This window comes from Tetrahymena thermophila (assembly GCF_000189635.1).
Source record: "Tetrahymena thermophila SB210 genomic scaffold scf_8254691, whole genome shotgun sequence".
In the NCBI taxonomy this organism is placed as follows: domain Eukaryota; phylum Ciliophora; class Oligohymenophorea; order Hymenostomatida; family Tetrahymenidae; genus Tetrahymena; species Tetrahymena thermophila.
In genome coordinates, this window is record NW_002476457.1 from 261,620 (window position 1) to 281,934 (window position 20,315).

The following is a 20,315-nucleotide window of genomic DNA, read 5'->3' on the forward strand; positions in this document are numbered from 1 at the left end:
AAATGTACTAAATCATTTATATAGAATTATATAAGCTAGAAGAAAAATTTATTAGTCTAACCAAATAGAGATTTTCTCAAGTATTATATATCAAAATAAAATAGTTAAAAATATACTTTTTTTTTTAATAAAAATAAAAAAATCTACAATAAAATTATGTCTCAAGTTTGAAAAGGTTTAATAAAAATTGTAACAATACTCTTTATTTTAATTCAAGTACCATACAGCATTTTGCAAATTTAACTAAGAAAAAAAATATGATGAATAGTTAATTGATGAATATATTTTTTTATACTTATTATATTATAAGTTTGTTAAATTTAGTTAATTTTGTTTAAGTAAAAAAGCCAGTGACTGAAAGATAAGAATAAGAATAGATGTCTAAGCAATTAATAGGTTAAAAAAATTTATAAAATGGGTAAAAGTCATAAATTCTTTAGAAAGCCATCTTTGAAGCCTCTTTAGAAGAAAAAATTAAAATATTTTAGAAATACAACCTTGATTTACTTAATAATGATTATATTGATAAGAAGAATTAATAGAGAAACAATATTTTTTTGTTTAGAACAGTTGATATTGTTTGGAGGGTATTAGATTATTTTCCAGTATTTAATCCTTACAATAAATGTGTTATAGCTTGGGATGTCTTATAAATATTAGCTGTTTTTAATTTACTTTTTATATATCCTCTCATCTTTGTCATAGAAGCAGCTTTTAATAACCGCTATGAATATTTTTGTTCAATTATTGTTTTGATTGACATGATAATAAGATTAAACATTGGATTTTTTGATATGGACACATTCATCATTTGCAAAAAGAAAATATTTCAGCACTACTTAAAGCATGGCCTTCCTTTTGATATTTTAGGAAATGTTTCTATAGTTTATTATTTATTTTTTCCATAACATGATTAGCCTTTACTTCTACTTATATTAAGCAAGTTATATATGATAAGGAAACTTTTGATAAATGTAGAAGAAACTTATTTTCATAACTTTTAGTTAAGAAACTATATGAAGCTTTTAAAGCTTATTTGTACTTTAATATTTTTTGCCCATTTATTTGCCTGTGGATGGATTTATGTTGGAAATTTAGGTTTTCCTAATAACTGGATTTAAAAAGCAGGTCTCTAAAATGATAATTGGTAATTTAATTAATTTAATTATTCATAGAAACTCTTTTTACAACCACTAGAATTATTCTAAAATCGTATTACATATAGTAATTAATCTTCATTTAGCCCTCTACTTTTCTAGAGAATTTTATAATTTTATGGGTTTATAAGGACTTTATAAAGAAATGGCTTCATTTTTAGTGAAGTTTATAATTAATTAATTACAGTAAATTTGAAAAATTAACATCAACCAGATATAAATTATTAAATTATAACGATTTTTAGTCCTCCCTCAATGAATAAATAATATACAATTCGTAACAGCAATCAAATATACTTTTTTCACCTGGTATTTTATTTTAAAAAAAGAAATTATTTGCTAATAATATTAAATAATTTTATTAAAATAAATATTTTGGTAATTAATTTGATTAAATTTAATTATTATTTCAGTTTTATTTTGAGAAATTGATAAAATTATTAATAGGCAGTCTGTCTACCTAAAGTCTATTTATTATGCCTTAGTAACTATGATCACAGTAGGATATGGTGATATAACTCCTTAAAATTACAGTGAGACGATTTTTGTATCTTTTATAATGGTGCTTGCATGTGGAATATTTGGATATTCATTGAATCAAATAGGTACAATTTTCAATGATATTTTTAAGTACTAGGAGTAGTTAAGAGAGAATATTGCAATAATTAGCATTTATATGAAGAAGAAGAAAATATCAACTCCCCTCTAATTTAAAATAAGGCAGTACCTTTAGTAAATTTATTTTTTTATTAGTCCCAAGAAAAAAAATCATCAAATTTACATTTGATATACTTACTTTATTTAAAACCTAAATCTTATTCATAAATATTTTTATTTGATTAATTCTAAAAATGAATGAAAAGGTTTTATTGGAAAGAAAATAAGGAGGAAGAATAATAAAAATAGCTAGAAATTAAACAAATTCTTTCTCAACAACTTTAATCGGAATTAGTTTGGGATGAAAACAAACTCATTTTAAGAGAGGCTAGGATATTAGTAGATAATTTTAGTGAAGAAGTAATGAGAAAAACTGCTTCTATTATAAGACACATTAATTATACTCCTGAGGAGATCATATTTTAAGAAGGAGACAGTGATAATAAAAATCTTTATTTTGTAGAAAAAGGATCTTGTGAAATATTTATTGAAGGCAACGATAAGAAATAAACACTTTATGAGATCTAAAGTGGACAATATTTTGGTACAACAAGCTTTTTCACAGGTTTAAATAGAACTTGTAGCATCAGAAGTTAAGGATTTAGCACTCTTCTGTTTATCAATAGAGATGATTTTATAGATATCTGCAAATAAAGTGCTCCTGATTTTGAAAAATTTTGCTATCTTAGAGATAAAGTTCTCTACGAAAATGATTTTAGTTTTATCAATTCTTAATGCTATTGTTGCCACCAAAGTCATCATTAATTACATGAATGTTAATTTCTCCATTTTAATAATAAAACAAATTTTTTGAATAAATTAACTGAATCTGAAAAACTAACTCAGCTGAAAAGATAAAATGTATAGAATAATAAAAATAAAACACCAACTTTGATAAAATTATGTACAACACAAAAACTTCATAAGCTATTTATGAGGGAAAACTAATCCTAACTGTATGAATACGAATAAAATAATTTTTTGTAGATTATTGCAGATATGTACAATTCAGAGGATTACGAAGAAGATGATAGCATGATTTTACTTAATGAAGAGAGTCCTGTTTTTACAGTCACAAATATAGCTAATGATGAGGTTAACACAATAAAATCAAATTAACGAAGAAATAACTTTGATTAGGAGGAGTCATCTAAATATTTTCAAAAGAGTTTTTCTCTAAATCAGAATTAATAATTATAGCATCAAAACAAATTTCAATAAATGAATTAACAAGAGTATTAAAAGAGTTAATCTTATAATATATAATCTGACGACCATGTTAGTAAAAATAATATAAATGTTAATTTCTTTACTGCAGCAGAACCAAATTACATGCAAACTTAATCGACTGATAGAGGAAGATTTGAAAGCTTTTTATCAAACAAATTTAGATAAGGTGAAGATGGATTAGCATAAAAAAGAGTATCATTTAATGAAGAAATTGTAGATCAAAAAAGAGTGTCATCTTACGAAGCTACCATAGATTAAAAAAGCATGCCTATAATTTCTACAATTCTAGCTATAAATAACTCTAACATTACAAATAATAACTAAGCTTACTCACTGACTAAGGTTGTAAAATCTAATATGCAGCCTAGTGAAAGCAATTATGCAGATAGGTCAAGCATCACTCTTTCTAAAATAGAAGTAAGAAGTAGGAATAATTCTGCTCTTTCAAATGTTTCTTGCTAAAGTCCTCTAACTAAGAAAAGCTAATTGTTTTTCAATAAAATTTCAAATAATTTTATTGAATAAAATTTAGAGTAAGAAGTAAACAATAAATAATTAGAGTAAAATTCTTTTATCCACTAAGAAGAAAGACAATACAACCTAGATTAAAATGAATTATAATTTTAATAATCTTTAAGTTCCATAGTAAGCAAAAACCAAAAAGATAAACTTGTTAAAGAGTCAAGCTAATCTTCTTCTTAAATTTAAAAGTTGCTACCTTCTAAATAAAGTTCATAAATTTATGCAACCTAATCAAAATCATCAGGAACAAACGTTCTTACTACTCTTTTAAAGGTTAAAAATATTACCAAAAAAATAAAAAATAAGTTCGAAAATGCAAAAAAAAATTTATAAGAATTATAAAACTAATAAAGCAGCAATGATAAAAGTGCTAAGTATTCAGAACTAAAAACTTTCGTGTCAGAAAAAAAATAAAATCAAAATTATGGAATTAACTTTGAATTGATATCTTAACACAGTTAAATGTTTTTTTTCTTGATGAAGCATCGGAATATAGTTACTTATTCAACTACATAACAGATCCTTGATGAATAATTTGAAAAAATGTAAGACTATACACATTATTATCCCTTAGGGAACTCATAAATAGTTACAAAACTATTGTCATTATCATAAAAAGATAGGGTTAAACATTATAAACGTATTTTAGAGCTGTCGAAAATAGAATATAAAAATGATAATTCTCGTAATGTAAATAGCATAAGTAGATTAAAAAATAAATTCTAAAAAGAGTAAAATTCAGTCAATACTTTTAATAAATTCAACAATTATGATGTTGATGATTCTAAATCTCAAACTTTCCAGGAAATTTTCAAAGACATAGATGGAGATAGTTATTCTAAAATTTTGAACTAAAACAATCACAATCTCAAATAACATTTTTCATAAATTGTTAATTAAAATCCCAAGCGTAGAAAAACCACAGCCACCAATAAAATAGATTAGTCAAGTTAAGATGTTGAAATGCCTACTCCAAAATTACAATCCCAAATTAATAGCATAAATTAAATGTCTATAAATTTAGGATCTCCTATTTTCAATTATAATTAAAAAAGATAAAGTTAAGGATCACCTTTCGTCTTTTCTAAACAAATAGCTTTAAATTAAATACCTCAAACTAATTAAGCTTATATTAATACAGGATTAATAGAAAAACCATAGCTCACTACGAAGACTAAATACTAAATTACTACAATAAAAGAAGTAGATTAACAAATAAATGATATGGATAATGATATAAATTCTAATAGTATTATTCCAGATCCTTAAAACTCTTTTAACATAACTATACCCAACTTATAAGTTAATAATTAATAATTTAAAGAATATTTGGATGATTTATGAAAAATAAATATCTTTAAAAAAATATTAATAATCAAAAAATTAACATTTTATTTTATCTATCCACTACTGCAAACATACATAAAGCTTTTCCTCTTAATGAATATTAAATAAATAGTATTTCTATTTATTTTTTGAATATAAACATAGATAGATTTTTAGACCTTCAATAATAAGTATTAATTTTTTTTAGAATGTATCTATTAATGAAAATAATTTGAGTAAATTAATTTAAATTTTGAATGATTATTTTTATAAATAATACCTTTCTGTATTTATTAAATAATAACTAATATTTCATTTTTGGTGAATTTAAGCATTTATTCTAAGTAGTAATAAAAAATTTACAAAAATATCTTTATTTATTTATTAATAATGTAAGTTTAATTTTAGTTCATTTATGATTTTATTTATTATTTTATCAACATTTAAAATATCTTACAGTTTGCTTTTGTTTTAATTGTTATGAGAATAAAATACTAGCATATCCTTCATTAGATTTTTACCTTACACAATTATGAGTGTGAATTTTATATTTTGGATTAATTAAATCACATCTGTTTAATTTGCATCATTTATACTTATTTGGAATTAATTTTTACGCAATTATAGGTTGAAAAGGAAATTGAAATATTAATTATAAACAAACACTAAACAAAAGATTTAAATTTAGTAATTATTAACTAACTTAAAAAAGTTGATAAATGAAAAAAGAGCTCTTGATTACTCTTGGAATAACTGCGCTATCAGCTATTGCTATAGTAACTGGTTATTTAGTCTACGAATAAAAAAAAGTAGTAGTTATTAACAATCCACCTTTTCCTACTACTTTCCCTCAAAATTTCAGCTTAAAAAAGGGAGAGTTTTTGTTAAATGATCAACCACTCTACATCGCAGCTGGTGAAATTCATTTCTCTAGAGTTCCTCATCAATATTGGAGAGATAGAGTAAAAATGATTAAGGCTTTAGGTAAAAATATTTATTTATATAATACTCGAATTTATTTGTTTTATTCAAAATATTTTATTCAGGTCTCAACACTTTAAGTGTTTACATTATGTGGAACTACCATGAAATATAACCTGGTGTTTTTGATTTTGAAAGTGATGATAAAAATTTAAGAAATTTCCTTTAAATTGCTAAAGAAGAATAAATGTATGTTCTCATTAGACCAGGTCCATACGTTTGTGCTGAATGGGATTTTGGAGGTCACCCATACTGGCTCCTTAAGGATGAAAGCATTGAATTACGTTCAACAGATCCTAAGTATTTAGAGGCTATCACTCTTTATTTGAATAGAGTTGCTTAAGAAATAGAAGATTATCAAATAACTAACAACGGCACAATAATTCTTTTATAAGTTGAAAATGAATATGGATACTATGGAAAGAACAATAAATATCCTATTAAGCTGTAAGAAATGTGGGAAAGCACTGGTAAAATCAAAGTTCCCTACTATACTGTTGATAAATGGATATTCAGTAAAGTTGGACATGTTAAAGGTGCTGCTTTTGGTTTAAATCCAGGTACACTTGATATAGGTTATTGGTATACACATCTCCTAGAAAAAGATATGCCCGTCATGAGCTCTGAAACTTATCCTGGGTAATTAATATATACATTTTCTTTAAAATAATTTTTTGAAATGAGTTTATTTTTAAAAATTGAGAATAAAAATTCAATAATAATTTGCATGAACTATGAATTCAAGCATTTTGTAAACGAATTTGATAATATTGTAAGCGAAGTATAGAATATTACTTTTAACCACACAATTAATTTAAATAATGTAATTAAAAACTTAATTAATTTAAAGCTTATAGATATTTATTTTTTTACATAGACAACTAAATAATTGCTCATAAAATGTTCAGCAATTAATTTATAAGAATCAATAAATAATTATTTGGTCTTAAAAATTTATCTAATATAAATAAATCCATTTTTTTAAAGAGAATAGTTCAAAGCAATATGAAAATAAAACTTTTTATTCTTTTTTTTTAAGATAAATTATTGAAAATGTAATTTTGAAAAATAAAATAAGCATTAAAGAACATGAATGAAAAAATTCTTTAAAGATAAGTTTTTGACTTGAAATATAACAAAAATACTTATTAATTCCTTTAAACATTTTTACTATTTTAAATTAACTTTGAAACTCTAATTTTTCTATTAAGAAGCTTGAAATTTATTCTAATTAATTCCTAATAACAATTTATTCATTTTTCCATTTAGCATTAAATTGATTCATTTTAATAGTATGAAATAAAAAAAGAAGTTTATTTCAAATATTAGAAAGATTATTGATTATCAATACATTTAAATATTTCTTATATTTAATTTTAATTTTATTTTAAAACAATCAAGAATAAAATGAATGTTTTATGATTTAATAATTTTATTAATCTGCTTATTTTATTTTGATTATAAAATTTTTAATAAATAAATTAAAATAAAAGTAATTTATTAAAATTATTGAAATAAATCTGATAATTATAATTATTTAATATATTTTGATAAATTTAAATAGATGGCTAACTCATTGGGGGTAAAATTACTAGGGAAAAAGCACTAAGGACACAGTTAAAATGTTTGAAAGCATTGTAAGAAAAAGACACTCGTTCTCTATTTATATGGTCTTTGGTGGCTCTAATTTTGGATTAAATGCAGGAGCCAATAATAATCCATTTAACACTCTATTCTAACCTGATATCACTAGCTATGATTACGATGCTCCTATTAATGAGTAAGGTGCTGCCACTGAAAAATACTATGCTTTAAGGGAAATGTTTTAGACATACTTCAAATGGGATTTCCCTCCTGTTCCTTAAATTACTCCTGTCATGTAAATATCTCCTTTTACAGTATAAAGAGTTTCTTCTTTATGGTAGTTAATTGAAAAAACTCCTAAATAGATATTTGATTCCCCTAAAAGATTTGAATTCTTTGACTAAAACTAAGGTATTATTGCATATACCTTTGAAGTTCCTCTAGTAAAAGGTAAAAATGAATTGAAATTTGAATAAATCAGTGATTATGCAAGAATTTATTTAACCGACTCAAAGGAATATCTAGGAACTATTGATAGAATACATAACCAAAAAAGTATTGTTTTCAGCTAATTCTATAACTCACGTGCAAATATCACTGTTATTGTTGAAGCTTTTGGTCATGTTAATTTTGGAAAACACATGTATGATCCTAAAGGTATTTTTACAAACATAACTATCAACAAATAATAAGTTTAATCTTCATTTTCTCATCAACTCATTCCTCTTCAAGATATTCCTAATTTCACTGATTCAATATCAGGTAAAGATGTTAATGTAGAAGGCTTCTTCTAAGCAAATTTCAATTTAGATTAAAATACTACAATAATTGGAGATACTTATTTGGATATGAGTTCATGGGGTAAAGGTTATGTTTGGGTTAATGGATTTAACTTAGGAAGATTCTGGAGTGAAGGTCCATAACAAAGATTATTCTGCCCATCTACTATACTCTAAAAGGAAAACAACCATATTGTTATTTTAGACTTGCTTCAAAATAACTCATCTCAAGTTTCTGGGTAGCTTAGTTTGAAATGAAAAATTATTAAATAAATAAATAAATAAACAATTTTATAAATCTACTTTTATTTTATATACATAAATATGGTATGATATTAAATTTTTAAATAACAAAACACTATCAAACATTTTTTTTTTTCCATATATTTGAGTATTAGTTAAAAAAAAATAATGTAAAAAAAGTGTAATAATAAATGATGAGTTAAAGTACCTAATTTTATTATTTTAATAAATTTACTAGAAAAATATTTAGGCTGAAATTTAATTTAATATTCTTTCAATTAAGTTAAGAAATAAATAAATATGAATGTAAATTTCAAAAAAATTTTTTATTTAGCTCACAACATATTTTTTTCATAAAAATTAACATTTTAACAATCTAATCATAATGTAGTGATAAAGGAATATTAATGATATCGTAAAATTTTCATTCTTATTCTTTAAATTATAAAAAGTAATTTATGATCTTATTTTTTGAATCTTTATTAACTTCTTTATTTTAAATTGCTATACCTTTTAATTCATTTAGCATCTTTCTGATGTATTAATCTGATATTAAAGAGAAAACTTTTTCAATTGTTAAAGTTTTTGATGTAATCAATGTTTCTAAAATATATTTTATCTATCCTTTAGAGTTTAATTTAAATTTACTAATATCTATTCCTAGATTACGAAAGTTTATATCTAATTTTCTTAAAAGACCAATTAAAACCATCTCATTTTCCTTTTTATCTATTTTATCAATAAAATAGCTTTCTAAACTTTTACTTTTCTAGTTTTAAGTGCCAGATGTTTACTCTAAATTTAATTTATCTTAGCCAATCAAGTTATTTTCATTTCTTTATTCATTTTGATTATTATGATTTTTAATTCTTTTATCAATCGTTTATCCTTCCTCAAAGGGTTTATTTTCAATTTTAATGTCACTTTACTTTTTTTCTTAAGAATTGCTATTTTTTTCATTTTTCTTATTATATTCATTTTCTCCTTAATCCGAATTTCGGCTTTCACTTTATTAGTCTGTATCAGGATGATCAAAATTAATTTCTATGCCTTAAAATAAGCAAAATTATATAATATCTGTTGGATCTGGAGCAATATTTTAATAATTAATTATTTTACCATATTTTTAAAAATATTTCTATTAGCATTCTTAACACTGAGTTTCTGTAAAATTATTATCAATTATTTCAATCTCTAAGTCAATAATATAAATTAATTCTTTAAGAGTACATCTTAAGTAAGGTTAATCATTCAGTAAACTTTTTATTTAATCAAAAAAAATTTAAGAATATTGATTTTTTCTTTATTCATCATCAATTTTTGAAATTGCTTGAAGTATAAATTCTTCGTGATTTTCCATTTTGCAATTTTTAGCTTCTTGTTTACAATTACAACGAATTTTGAATTTAAATGAGTAAAAAATTCTAATCAACAATATTCCTAAGCTATAATAATCTATATATCTAGTTTTAAAATTATCCTTAGCTTCATAGTCTTCAGTATAACCAATTGTTTCTTCAACCAAAAAGCCTGATTCACTAAAATCAATTATCTTAATTTTATCGCTTGAGTTAATTAAAATATTTGATAATTTGATATCCCCATGCACAATATTGTGCTCATGTAAATATTCAATAGCTTAAAGAATTTATTTAGAAATTTTAAGTTTTTTCAATTTTTGATTTTGATCATAGAATTATTAACTTTATACAATTTTTTTATGAAAGAAAATAGAGTTTCGCCCTCAAAATATTCTAAGAATATCTAAAATTATTTGTTATTTTTTTAATGACCTACATATTGAATTATGAGGTTGTTTTTAGGTAGATTGGAAAGAATACTAATTTCTCTCATTTGTTATTATGAATAATCTTTTTCTTCTTCTTCTTATGGTTATTTCAAAGCTACTATACTGACTTGATTACCTTTAAGTTTTACTTTTTTAACAATAAACTAGGAACTACTTATATTTTCAAGCTCATCATATGAATATATTGAATGTTAGGATGATGATTTTAATTCAATCATTAATTCTACAAATTTAATATACATTTATAAATTTATTTTGAAAACTTCGTACTTTTTTCTGTTAAGAAAACCATAATATTTCTTTATATTTTCGAATTTTTATTTGGTATCTTCTAGCTCTTTTTTATCTGTATCTTTGGTTTGTTAGATAAATTAATCATGTGCTATAAAGAATTATATACTTAAATTTTCAAACATCTTATCAGTGGATTGTAAACAAAAATTTGTTTTTAATCTCTTGTTAATAAAATTTCTGATATCTAAATCTTATTTGAAAGAGAGAATAAAATTTTTAAATTATTGAGATTGAAATTAGGTTTCAACAGAAGTTTTATTTTTTATAATTTAATTAATCAAGTAATTCATGATACTATTCCCGTTTATTAATAAAGAACAAAGAGTTTAATAAAATTATCTTTATCTGTAAAGGTTTTAATACATATAGCTACCTATTTACTATATTAATTCTTAAATTTATTCTCTAAGTAATTCTGTTTCACTTGAATTTTCTTCATTTTAGTTTTCACTTTTATAAAGTAATTATAAAGTTAATAAGTTTATCCTACAGATATTAAAGGAAAAAATCGATGGAGCAAGATTTTTATCATATGTTTTCTATCTATAACTGCTCAGTATCTCTTACTCTTAATCTCTGTTATTTGATATATTCTTTATTAAATCTTCCCAATAAGTAAGATTTTTTTCTTTTTCTTAAGGTTTTTTATCATAAAGTCTTTTTCCTCTTACAATTTGCTAAACATATCCTATATCTATGTTAGTAGGTTGATAGGGTATTTTCTCATTGATATCATAAAACCTAACTAAATCTGGTAAAATTGCCAAAATCAAAGCACTTTATGCTGAATCAATGTACAGCTGGAGCTATTATTTGTTGATATATTTTTCTGAAACTTAATACTTCTCCTAAGTCCATTCTTTAAATAACTAAACTAAGCTTTTCTAACTAAATTCATGTTTATTTTGGTTTTCAAATTCATAGGAAATGTAGTCATCATTCGATTCAGAAAGTGTTAACTTCTCTTAAAAATCTATCATTAATCTAAGAAGAAACTGATATCCTAGTTTAAATTTGATATTATCAAAACTTTTGATTTTTTTTATCAACTTGACTAGCTTTTGCTCCTTGTTCAATGCTAGATAGTTAGTTTTCAGCAAATTTAAGATACAAATTAATAGAAAATAAAAATATATTTCATCTTCATCTTCTTATTTTAGGGTACTAATATACTCTGAATAAAACACAAAATAAAATGCATCAAATTTATCAAAAAATTTGAATTCAGAAATTTCATATTTTTTGATTAAATTAATTTTTGACTCTTGTGCTGAGTAGCTATCTAAAAATTATAAGTAAAGTAATACTCTGTTATTTCTGTATTGATCTATCAAAATCATGTTTCCCCAAATTTCGTAACATTCAATCAAGTCATTTAAGAAAGCCTCTTCATCTTTTAATTCTTATTAATCCAATTAAATTCTATCCAATTTAAATTTTTAGAAGTAATTGCTGTATTTATGTTCTTTTAGCTTTAAAAAGCAGAGAGTAAAAGGCTGCGATTCATAACTCTCTTCATAATCTATTTAAATTTCTTAATTATTTTTTTTCTATATATCTTTAACTTATTCTTTAATTAGAGTATCTACTTTGTCTACTGTTGATATTTCCTCGATCCATTATATACAACATTTTAAATTATAACTAGTTGGTCCGCAAGATACATAATTTCTTTTGTAATTCGCTTTGTCAACAAAATAAGTTATGATAAAGTAATAGAAAGAAAATAAGTTCCATTCCTTTGTGTTTTTCTAATCACTGTGTAATTCTAATTATTGCTATATGAATTCTGAGCGTTTTTTAAAAAACTCTTCACTAGTCACAAAGCTTGAAATATCTATTTGCTGAAGTGGTAACCCTTATTTTTAACTGATTTCATTTAATGTACTTAAAATTATTTTTTTTTTCATTTTTTAAAGGTTTTGTTTGAATACTGGATCAAAAAAAATGCTTTTATCCATTTTTGTGATTTAAGTCATTTGTTATTAATTTCTAATCTCTTCAGATACTTTTTAAATACTGCTCGCTAATAATTCAACTGCATTAATTATTATTTTCTTAGTTTATTAAGCAATATTCTTAATAAGGTTTTTACCAAAAATATTTAAGCCCTTCTTATTATCCATTTTTTATTTTTATTAATTGTGATTATTATTTAATTATTATGATTTATCTTAGAAAAAATATAAAAATTTCACACCAAAATTTATATTAATTTATTTGAGCAAACCTTAGCTTTTAAAATAAAAAATGTAGTTTATCCAAAACATTTTTGTTAGCTTCTTAGTAAAATTGCTCATAAAATAAATTTATCTTGGTTGATAATAACAAAAAACAGATAAAGTAGATTCTTAATATAATCATCAAAGAATAAAACTCTAAAAAAATTGAAACTTTTTAGAGATTTAAAACACTAATGTTGACATATTATTTAATATTTTTTCTTTTAAATAAATGGTTTCTTTATAAACTAATATTAAAAATATCGTCAAACTATCAATGAATACAAAAAATTTAAATAATAAAAATATATTTTTTACATATTAAAACCCAACTAAAATGCATAAAAAAAAACTAAATTAATATCAAAAGCAGTTTAATTTTTGAGTCATTACTTTTATTTTAATTACTTCTTCAACTAATGTTTGTGATTTTATTTGATTTGAAAAAAAAGTAACTCAAAAATTATAATCAAATAAAAAAAATTCATTTATTTCTTTTATAATCTTTTATTGATAGATCATATGATAACATTTTTATAATAAAAAGGTTCGCTTATTTTATAATATTTGATGCTTATTTTTTGATTTATTAAATTTTGTATGTTTGTTTTATTTAATAAATTATTAGTTCATGCTACAGAAATGTTTAAGTAAAGAGTTTTAATCTATGTTTATAAGTACAATAATTACTCCAAACCTAATATGATTTATAAATCTTTTTCTATAAAAAACAGATTTTTAATTAAAGCAAGATATTATTTTATAAATCCTACCAAATTATACTTCTAATATTTGATTGTTTTCATCTTCTTTATTTGAAATTTTCATTTAGTTTATATTTGATTTCTATCTCAATCTAAATTCAAATTATAATTTGATTGCTTTTTATCCATAAATTAATTAAATATTTTCTTAAAGGAAGATAGAATATTATAAACCCTCTCCAATTACACTTTTAATATTTGATTATTTTTTTCTAATTTTATTAATTAAAAATAATTAATAATACTAAATGCCAAGTAATAGATTAGAATAGTTGCTATCTTTGACAGTTAATTTATTTATCTCTAATCTAAAATCAAAAGTATTTATAACTAATATTAAATAACTTTATAGATATTGATATTATTTTAAACTTAATTTGGCAAAAAATTTAATCATCTTTGTATGAAATAAATTTAATATTAATTAATATTTTTATTCTTTTTGTTCATGATTATAGATGTCTTTAATAGAAAGATACATCCAAAACTATTGTTTTATTATTTTTCTTTTGATTTACCTTATGAATTAAAAACTATGCTTACTTTTTATTACTTATTAATCAAAATAAAATTAATAAATAAAATTAAATATTTAATACTATTTAATATAAATTTCATTATTTTGAACACTAATAATAATAAAATATTATAGTTTATCAGTAGTTTTCTTTTTTCATATGAATTAAATAAAAGCTGTGCTTACTTTTTATTACTTATTAATCATAATAAAATTAATAAATAAAATTAGATATTTAATATAAATTTCATAATTTTGATTAAAATTTTAAAAGAGAAAATAATTATTAAAATTAAAAAATTAAGAAAAAAAATTTTAAAAAAAGAAGAGCTAATTCTCAGAGCTATAATTAATGATGATTTTCAATAACTAATTTGATAATTTTAATAAATTTACTAGAAAAATATTTAGGCTAAAATTTATTTTATTATTTTTTAAAAAAGTTAAAAAACAAATAAAATGAATGTAAATTTCAAACACATTTTTTTTATCCCACAACATATTTTTATTATAAAAAATAACACCACATCAATCATCTAATTATAATGGATTAATAAAGAAATAATTATAGTCTCTTAAAAACTGTCATTCTTTAAATTGTAAAAAGTAATTTTTGATTTTATTTTTTTAATCTTTACTAAAATCTTATTTTTAAATAACTATACCTATTAATTCATTTAGCATCTTTCTGATTTATTAATCTGATATTAATAATAAAACTTTTTCAATTGTTAAAGTTTTTGATTTAATCAAAGTTTCTAAAATATATTTTATCTTTACTCTAGTGCTTTGTCTAAATTTACTAACATCTATTTCTAGATTACGAAAGTTTATATTTAATTATCTTAAATGATAAATTAAAATCATATCATTTTCCTTTTTTTCAAATTTGTCAATAAAATAGTTTTCTAAGCTTTTACTTTCCCAGTTTTATGAGTTAGATTTCTACTATAAATTTAGTTTTTCTTTACCATATTAGCTATTTTCACTTATTTTTCTTAATTAAATTTGATTATTATGATTTTTAATTCCTTTTTTAATCGTCTATTCTTCATAAAAAAATTCATTTTCAATTTTACTGACACTTTAATTTTTTTCTTGAGAATTGTTATTATTTTCAGAAAATAATTAGTTTTAATTTAAATCTTTTTCACAGTCTTATTATTTATTTTCTTCATTAATCTCATTTTAATTTTGACTTTCACTAACTGAGTAATTATATGGATAATTTATCCCTTGATTAATCTGATCAGTGCTAATATTATTGATTTCATATAAGAGATTTTATATCATATCTGTTCGATCAATAACAATATTTTTATAATCAATTATTTTACCATATTTTTAAAAATATTTGTATTCGCATTCTTAACGCTGGGTTTCTGTAAAATTATTATCAATTATTTCAATCTCTAAGTCAATAATATAAATTAATTCTTTAAGAGTACATCTTAGGTAAGGTTAATCATTCAGTAAACTTTTTATTTAATCAAAAAATATTTAAGAATACTGATTTTTTCCTTATTCATCAATTTTAGAAGTTGCCTGAAGTATAAATTCTTCATGATTTATTAATTTACATTTTTTACTTTCTCCACAATTACAAAGAATTTTGAATTCTAATGAGTAAAAAATTCTAATCAACAATATTCCTAAGCTATAATAATCTATATATCTAGTTTTAAAATTATCCTTAGCATCATAGTCTTCAGTAAAACCAATTATTTCTTCAACCAAAAAGCCTGATTCGCTAAAATCAATTATCTTAATTTCATCTCTTGCGTTAATTAAAATATTTGATAATTTGATATCCCCATGCACAATATTGTGCTCATGTAAATATTCAATAGCTTAAAGAATTTATTTAGAAATTTTAAGTTTTTTCAATTTTTGATTTTGATCATAGAATTATTAACTTTTATACAATTTTTTTATGAAAGAAAATAGAGTTTCGCCCTTAAAATATTCTAAGAATATCTAAAATTATTTGTTATTTTTTTAATGACCTACATATTGAATTATGAGGTTGTTTTTAGGTAGATTGGAAAGAATACTAATCTCTCTCATTTGTTGTTTTGAATAATCTTTTTCTTCTTCTAATGGTTATTTCAAAGCTACTTTTCTGCCTCCATTTTCTTTAAGTTTTACTTTTTTAACAATAAACTAGGAACTACTTATTTCTTTAATTTCATCATATAAATATGAATATTATGATGGTGATTTCAGCTCAATTATTAATTCTACAAGTTTAATGTACATTTGTATATTTATTTTGAAAGCTTCATACTTTTTTCTGTTAAGAAAACCATAGTATTTGATTATATTTTGGAATTATTATTTAGTATCTTCTAGATCTTTTATCTCTGTTACTATAGTCTATTTGATAAATTAATCATGCACTATTAAGAATTGATCTCTTAATCTTTCAAATGTTTCATCTGTGGATTATAAAGAAAAATTTCTGATAAGTCTCATATTAATAAAATTTCTGATATCGATATCTTATCTGAAAGAGAGAATCAAATTTTTGAATTATTGAGATTGATAATAGGTTTCAACAGAAGTTTTATTTTTTATAATTTAATTAATCAAATAATTCATGATACTATTTTCCTTTATTAATAAAGAACAAAGAGTTTAATAGAATTATCTTTATCTGTAAATGTTTTAATACATATAGCTACCTATTTACTATATTAATTTTTCAATTTACTCTCTAAGTTATTTTGCTTCACTTGAATTTTCTTCATTTTAGTTTTCACTTTTATAAAGTAATTATAAAGTTAATAAGTTTATCCTACAGATTGTTAGACTAAAAATAGGAGGTTGATTTTCATCACTGGGTATCATGTTGTTATTACTGTTCTTTATCCTGAATTCTTTATCTCTAACATTTAATATATTCTTTATTAAACCTTCCCAATAAGTAAGATTTTTTTCTTTTTCTAAAGGTTTTTTATCAAAGAGTCTTTTTCCTCTTACTATTTGCTAAACATATCCTACATCTATGTTAGTAGGTTGATAGGGTATTTTCTCATTTATATCATAAAACCTAACTAAATCTGGTAAAATTGCCAGAATCAAAGCACTTTATGCTGAATCAATGTACAGCTGGAGTTATTTTTTGTTGATATATTTTTCTTAAACTTAATACTTCTCCTAAGTCCATTCTTTAAATAACTAAACTAAGCTTTTCTAACAAAATTCATGTTTATATTGGTTTTCAAATTCATAGGAAATGTAGTCATCATTCGATTCAGAAAGTGTTAACTTCTCTTAAAAATCTATCATTAATCTAAGAAGAAACTGGTATCCTAGTTTAAATTTGATATTATCAAAACTTTTGATTTTTTCTATCAACTTGACTAGCTTTTGCTCCTTATTTAATACTAGATAGTTATATTTAATCAAATTCAACAAACAAATAAGAAGAAAATAAAAATATATTTCATCTTCATCATCTTATTTTAGTGTGCTAATATATTCTGGATGAATCAAAAGAGATAATATATCAAATTTATCAAAAAATTTGAATTCAGAAATTTCATATTTTTTGATTAAATTAGTTGTTGACTCTTGTGCTAAGTAACTGTCTAAAAATTATAAGTAGAGTAATACTCTGTTATTCCTGTATTTGTCTATCAAAATCATGTTTCCCCAGATTTCGTAGCATTCAATCAAGTCATTTAAAAAATCCTCTTCTTCTTTTAATTCTTGTTAATCCAATTTAATTCTATCCATTTTAAACTTTTTGAAATAATCGCTGTATTGATGTTTTTCTTATGATTAAAAGTAGGGAATTAAAGGCTGCGATTCATAACTTTCTTCATAATCTATTTAAGTTTCTTCTTTAATTGTTTTCTATATATCTTCAATTTTTTCTTTAACTTTGTCAATAGTTAGATTTTCCATAAAATATTATATACAATCTTTTAATTTAGAATCAGTTGGTCCGCAAGATTCATTATTTTTTTTGTAATTCGCTTTGTCAACAAAATAAGTTGTGATAAAGTAATAGAAAGAAAATAAGTTCCATTCCTTTGTGTTTTTCTAATCGGAATGTGATTCTAATTATTGCTATATGAATTCTGAATGATTTTTGATACACTCATCACTAGATATGAAGCTTGAAATATCAATTTGCTGAGGTTGTAACCCTTATTTTAAACTTATTTCATATAATATACTTAAAATAATTTTTTTTTTCATTTTTTAAAGGTTTAGTTTGAATACAGGATCAAAAAAAATACTTGTATCCATTATTGTGATTTAAGCTTTTTGTTATTATTTTTTAATCTCTTCAGTAACTTTTTAAATACCGCTCGCTACTAATCCAACTACATTAATTATTTTTTAGGAATTTTATTATGGTATTTATTAAGCAATATTCTTAAAAAGGTTTTTACCTAAAAAATTTAAGCCCTTCTTATTATCCATTTTTTATTTTTTATTAATTGTATTTTTAAATTAATTATTATGATTTATCTTGAATAAATCTAAAAATTTCAAACACAAATTATGATTAAATTGTTTGAGCAAACCTTAGCTATAAAAGCCAAAAACGTAGTTGATTCCAAACATATTCTTTAGCTTCTTTGTAAAATTGCACTTAAAATGAATTTATCTTTGTTTTTTATTACAAAAAATCGATAAAATAGCTTTTTCATATAACCATAATAGAACAAAACACTAAAAAAATGGAAAACTTCTACAATTTGTTAAAAATACTACTTTTAGAATGCAAAAATAAATACAATATTTAATATTTTTTTCTTTAAAATAAATGATTTTTTATAAATTAAAATATCACTAAACTAACTGAATACAAAAAAAATAAATCTTAAAAATTGTTTTATATATCCTAAAGATTATCTCAAATACAGATTTTGTATCAAAAGTAGTTTAATTTTTTCAGTCATTTATGATAGATCGTTACTTTTATTTTAATTACTTCTTCAATTAATATTTGTGGTTTGATTTGAACAGAAAAAGCAGATCAAAGATTATAATAATATTTAAAAAATACATTAATTTCGTTTATAATCTTCTGTTGATAGATCAGATAAGATAACATTTTTATATTATAAAATTCAATTCTTTTACAATATTTGATGTTTATTTTTTGATTTATTAAATTTTACATGTTTTTTTTCTTCAAAGTAACAAAAAATATTTTATTTTCAAACCTTTAAATATTTTCCTTTTATTTAATAAATTATTAGTTCAAGCTACATAAATATTTTAGGAAAGAGTTTTATCCTATGTTTATAAGAATATTAACTACTCTATACTTAATATCATTTATAAATCTTTTTTTTTTAAATTTTTTGTTTGTAAAAACAGAATAGCTTGTTAGACATTAAAATTGCTCTACGATTGATGTTTGTTTAATATTTGATAAAGTAATTCAATCAAGCTATTTTAGAAATTTTGTAATAAGTAAAAATAATTGTATGGTGAAAATTTAAAAATCTATTTAGTTTATTTGATTAAAATCTCAAGCTTCATCCAATTTATAATCTGCTTGCTTTTTATCAATACAATAATTAGATATTTAATTAATAGAAGATATAATTTTGTAAACACTCCCCAATTATTCTTTTAATAATTGATTGTTTGCTACTGATTTTATTAATTAAATCCAGGCAATAGATTAGAATAAAGTAATTTATTTGCCTTTTATCTAAAATCCAAAGTTTTCAAAATTAAGATTAAATAACACCAAAGATATTGATATTTTTTTTAAACATAATAGGATCTTTGGTTCAAAACATAATGACGTTTATATGAAATTTAATTAAAGGAAAATAGAATTTTATAGATCCTCTCCAATCATGCTTGTAATATTTGATTGTCCTGATTCTAATTTTATTAATTAAAAATAATCCATAATAATAAAATACAAGTAATAGATTAGGAAAGTTGCTATCTTAAACACAATAATTTATTTACCTCTTATCTAAAATCAAAAGTATTCATAATTAACATGAAATAACTTCAAAGATATTGACATTATTTTAAAAATAATAGAATCACTTAGACTAATAATATAATCATCATCTTAATTATTCATAAAATTTAGATTTGATTTCTTCTCAATCTAAATTCAATTTTAATTATGTTTTTACCATAAATAACTTGACAAGCAAGAAAGAGAATTATAAATCCTCTATAACTATCAATATTTGATTGCTTGCTTGTTTCTAATTTTATCAAAATAATCGATTAG

General features: G+C 21.9%; 4 protein-coding genes across 4 annotated transcripts; 2 read left to right on the forward strand and 2 right to left on the reverse strand. All coding sequences in view use genetic code 6, as the record gives it.

Moving 5' to 3' along the window:
- Positions 1-314: 314 nt before the first annotated feature.
- Positions 315-4,910, forward strand: TTHERM_00321540 (cation channel family protein; the record flags this gene model as incomplete). Its single annotated transcript, XM_001012954.2, has 3 exons — positions 315-1,147; positions 1,605-1,889; positions 2,021-4,910. Exons 1-3 carry the CDS (start codon positions 378-380, stop codon positions 4,908-4,910), a joined length of 3,945 nt encoding a protein of 1,314 aa, XP_001012954.2. The 5' UTR covers positions 315-377.
- A 701-nt stretch (positions 4,911-5,611) lies between these two features.
- Positions 5,612-8,494, forward strand: TTHERM_00321550 (glycoside hydrolase family 35 protein; the record flags this gene model as incomplete). Its single annotated transcript, XM_001012955.1, has 3 exons — positions 5,612-5,876; positions 5,939-6,512; positions 7,438-8,494. The coding sequence occupies 3 exons, from the start codon at positions 5,612-5,614 to the stop codon at positions 8,492-8,494; spliced, it is 1,896 nt and encodes a 631-aa protein (XP_001012955.1).
- Positions 8,495-8,903: 409 nt separating this feature from the next.
- TTHERM_00321560 (kinase domain protein) lies at positions 8,904-12,709 on the reverse strand (the record flags this gene model as incomplete). The annotated part of the gene is made up of 2 exons (XM_001012956.3): positions 8,904-10,117; positions 10,273-12,709. The coding sequence occupies 2 exons, from the start codon at positions 12,707-12,709 to the stop codon at positions 8,904-8,906; spliced, it is 3,651 nt and encodes a 1,216-aa protein (XP_001012956.3).
- Positions 12,710-14,671: 1,962 nt separating this feature from the next.
- Positions 14,672-18,523, reverse strand: TTHERM_00321570 (Serine/Threonine kinase domain protein; the record flags this gene model as incomplete). Its single annotated transcript, XM_001012957.2, has 1 exon — positions 14,672-18,523. One exon carries the CDS (start codon positions 18,521-18,523, stop codon positions 14,672-14,674), a length of 3,852 nt encoding a protein of 1,283 aa, XP_001012957.2.
- Between the last annotated feature and the right edge of the window lie 1,792 nt (positions 18,524-20,315).